Source organism: Dipodomys ordii, unplaced genomic scaffold (genome assembly GCF_000151885.1).
Source record: "Dipodomys ordii isolate 6190 unplaced genomic scaffold, Dord_2.0 Scaffold81, whole genome shotgun sequence".
In the NCBI taxonomy this organism is placed as follows: Eukaryota; Metazoa; Chordata; class Mammalia; order Rodentia; family Heteromyidae; genus Dipodomys; species Dipodomys ordii.
In genome coordinates this window covers 1523178-1526053 of record NW_012267297.1, presented here as the reverse complement: position 1 = coordinate 1526053, position 2876 = coordinate 1523178, and the positions used below count along the sequence as shown (strand labels likewise).

General features: G+C 52.5%; 1 protein-coding gene across 1 annotated transcript in view; it reads left to right on the top strand.

The window, feature by feature from the left end:
• Gucy2c (guanylate cyclase 2C) overlaps nt 1–2876 on the top strand; it is a 49051-nt gene that overhangs the window by 30668 nt on the left and 15507 nt on the right. Inside the window, exons 9-10 of the mRNA XM_013025044.1 lie at nt 721–792; nt 1881–1985. Coding sequence (XP_012880498.1) covers nt 721–792; nt 1881–1985 — 177 coding nt within the window. The remainder of the gene's footprint in view (nt 1–720; nt 793–1880; nt 1986–2876) is intronic.

Genomic DNA, 2876 nt, shown 5'->3' with positions numbered 1-2876 from the left:
CCTCTCTCCCTCCTTCCCTCCTTCCCTCCTTCCTTCCTTCCCTCCCTCCCTCCTTCCTTCCTTCCATCCCTCCTTCCTTTCATCCCTCCTTCCCTCCTTCCTTCCCTCCCTCCCTCCTTCCATCCCTCCCTTCTTCCCTCCCTCCTTCCTTCCATCCCTTCCTTCCCTCCCTCCCTCCCTCCCTCCCTTTCTCCCTCCTTCCTTCCTTCCCTCCTTCCCACCTTCCTGCCTGCTTATCTTCTTTCTTTCCTTCCTTTCTCTTTTTCTTCTTGTTGGTCCTGGGTCTTGAACTCAGGGCCTGGGCGCTGTCTCTGAGCTCTTTCACTCAAGGCTGGCGCTCTACCACTTGAACCACAGCACCACTTCCTTCCTTCTTCCCTGTCTTCTTCCTTCCTTCCTTCCTTCCTCCCTTTCTTCTCCTTCCTTCGTTCCTTCCTTCGTTCCTTCCTTCCTCCCTTTCTTCTCCTTCCTTCCTTCCTTCCTTCCTTCCTCCCTTTCTTCTCCTTCCTTCCTTCCTTCCTCCCTTCCTTCCCTCCCTTCCCTTCTCGCCTCTTCCTTTCTCCCCCCCCCCGTCTTGTCTTCTCTGTCCCCACTTCTATCAGAGGCCTGTGCATTAGCGCCCACTCTGTGACTCACACCAGCCACTGTGTGACTCGCACCAGCGCCCCGGCGGCCAGCAGCGAGGTGACCCCATCTCCCTGCCCCCCCTCTCCCCCACAGAGGGTCATCCTCAAGGACTTGAAGCACGGCGACGGGGACTTCACGGAGAAGCAGAAGATCGAGCTCAACAAGGTGAGGCGCGGGCAGGGCACCCAGAGACAGGACAGGGAGCTCCCCCCACCCAAGCCCTGGGCCCCACCCCCAAAACCCTGGATCCCACCCCAAACCCTGGATCCCTGACCCCAAAACCCTAGGCCCCACCTCCAAAACCCTGAGCCCCTGACCCCTCAAAACCCTGGGCCCCTGACCCCTCAAAACCCTGAGCCCCAGACCCCCAAACCCTGGGCCCCTGTCCTTAAAACCCTGGGCCCCTGACCCCCAAACCCTGGGTCCTTGACCCCCAAACCCTGGGCCCCTGACCCCTCAAAACCCTGAGCCCCAGACCCCCAAACCCTGAGCCCCTGACCCCCAAACCCTGAGCCCCTGACCCCCAAACCCTGAGCCCCAGACCCCCAAACCTTGAGCCCCTGACCCCCAAACCCTGAGCCCCTGACCCCCAAACCCTGAGCCCTGACCCCCAAACCCTGGGCCCCTGACCCCTCAAAACCCTGAGCCCCAGACCCCCAAACCCTGAGCCCCTTGCTTCATGTCAAAAATTCTACCAGGAGCAGGGCTCCAGTGGCTCACGCCTGGCATCCCAGCTACTCAGGAGGCTGAGAACTGAGGATTGCGATTCAAAGCCAGCTCAGGCAGGAAAGTCTGTGAGACTCTGATCTCCAATAAACCACTAGAAAACCAGAAGTGGCGCTGTGGCTCAAGTGGTAGAGCACCAGCCTTGAACTGAAGAGCTCAGGGACAGCGCCCAGGCCCTGAGTTCAAACCCCACAACCGACAAAAAAAAGACAAAAACAATTCTACCAGGAAAATAATGTCCATGTTAAATCGAGATGTCTGATGGCTAAACCAGTTTGGCCCGGGGTTGGTGCGCTCTACACCAGGCCTTAGATTTTTCTGGAAAGTGGGTGGAGTTGGTATACAGTTTGCTTTGAAGCGCCCAGGCCCTGAGTTCAAGCCCCAGGACTGACACAAAATGCACCAGGGTCCCCCAGGCACCAGGATGGAGCCTGAGCCCAGCTCCCGCCCACCCTCCCTCCCTCCGTCCCTCCCTCCGTCCCTCCCTCCGTCTGTCCCTCTGTCCGTCCCTCCGTCCGTCCTCACAGCTGCTGCAGTCCGACTACTACAACCTCACCAAGTTCTACGGCACCACGCGGCTGGACGCCAGGGTGTTTGCGGTGATCGAGTGCTGCGAGCGAGGCTCTCTGCGGGTGAGCGGGCGCACGCCACAGCCCACGGGACCCGGCCACGCCACGCGTGTCCATAGACGGGGTCCAACAGCGTGTGACATCACACGCAAGCGTCCCCATGCGTGTCAGTTGACATTCCCATAGGTGAATAGCCCACCGTGCACATGTTATACACGTTTACCTGACTATACTAGATAACACAGTGCATTAACAATATGCTCTATTCTATTACATTATATATATTACTATAACATATAATATCACAGATTACATGATGTATTACATATTATATTGTGTGTGTATTATATACACAATGTACACATAATATACATATAGCATAGGGTGTGTAGGTTATATCATAACACATTGTATGTTATATACGCATAATATATATAATATAGATTATAGTAATATATACGATTAGTATGTGACAATAGACATAGTAATATGTGATCATGGATGACATAGACATATACCTACACATGTATAAGATGTCAATTATAATTAATCAATATAGAATCAACTATGATATAGACATAATTGTTATAGTATGTGATATAAGTACACATGTGCAGTAGGATAAAAGGTGATATAGACATATATACATAAATATATGTGATCTTTAATATGACAGATATATACACATACACATATACTATATGACATAGCTATATATACATACATATAACTTACATGAGATAACTTTACAAATAATTTACAAGTGATATATAATTACATACATTAGGGCTGGGAAGGTGGCTCAGTGGTAGAGCGCTTGCCTTGCATGCATGAGGCCCTGGGTTCGATTCCTCAGCACCACATAAGAAAAAAGCCGGAAGTGGCGCCGTGGCTCAAGTGGTAGAGCACTAGCCTTGAGCTGAAGAGCTGAGGGACAGCACCCAGGCCCAGAGT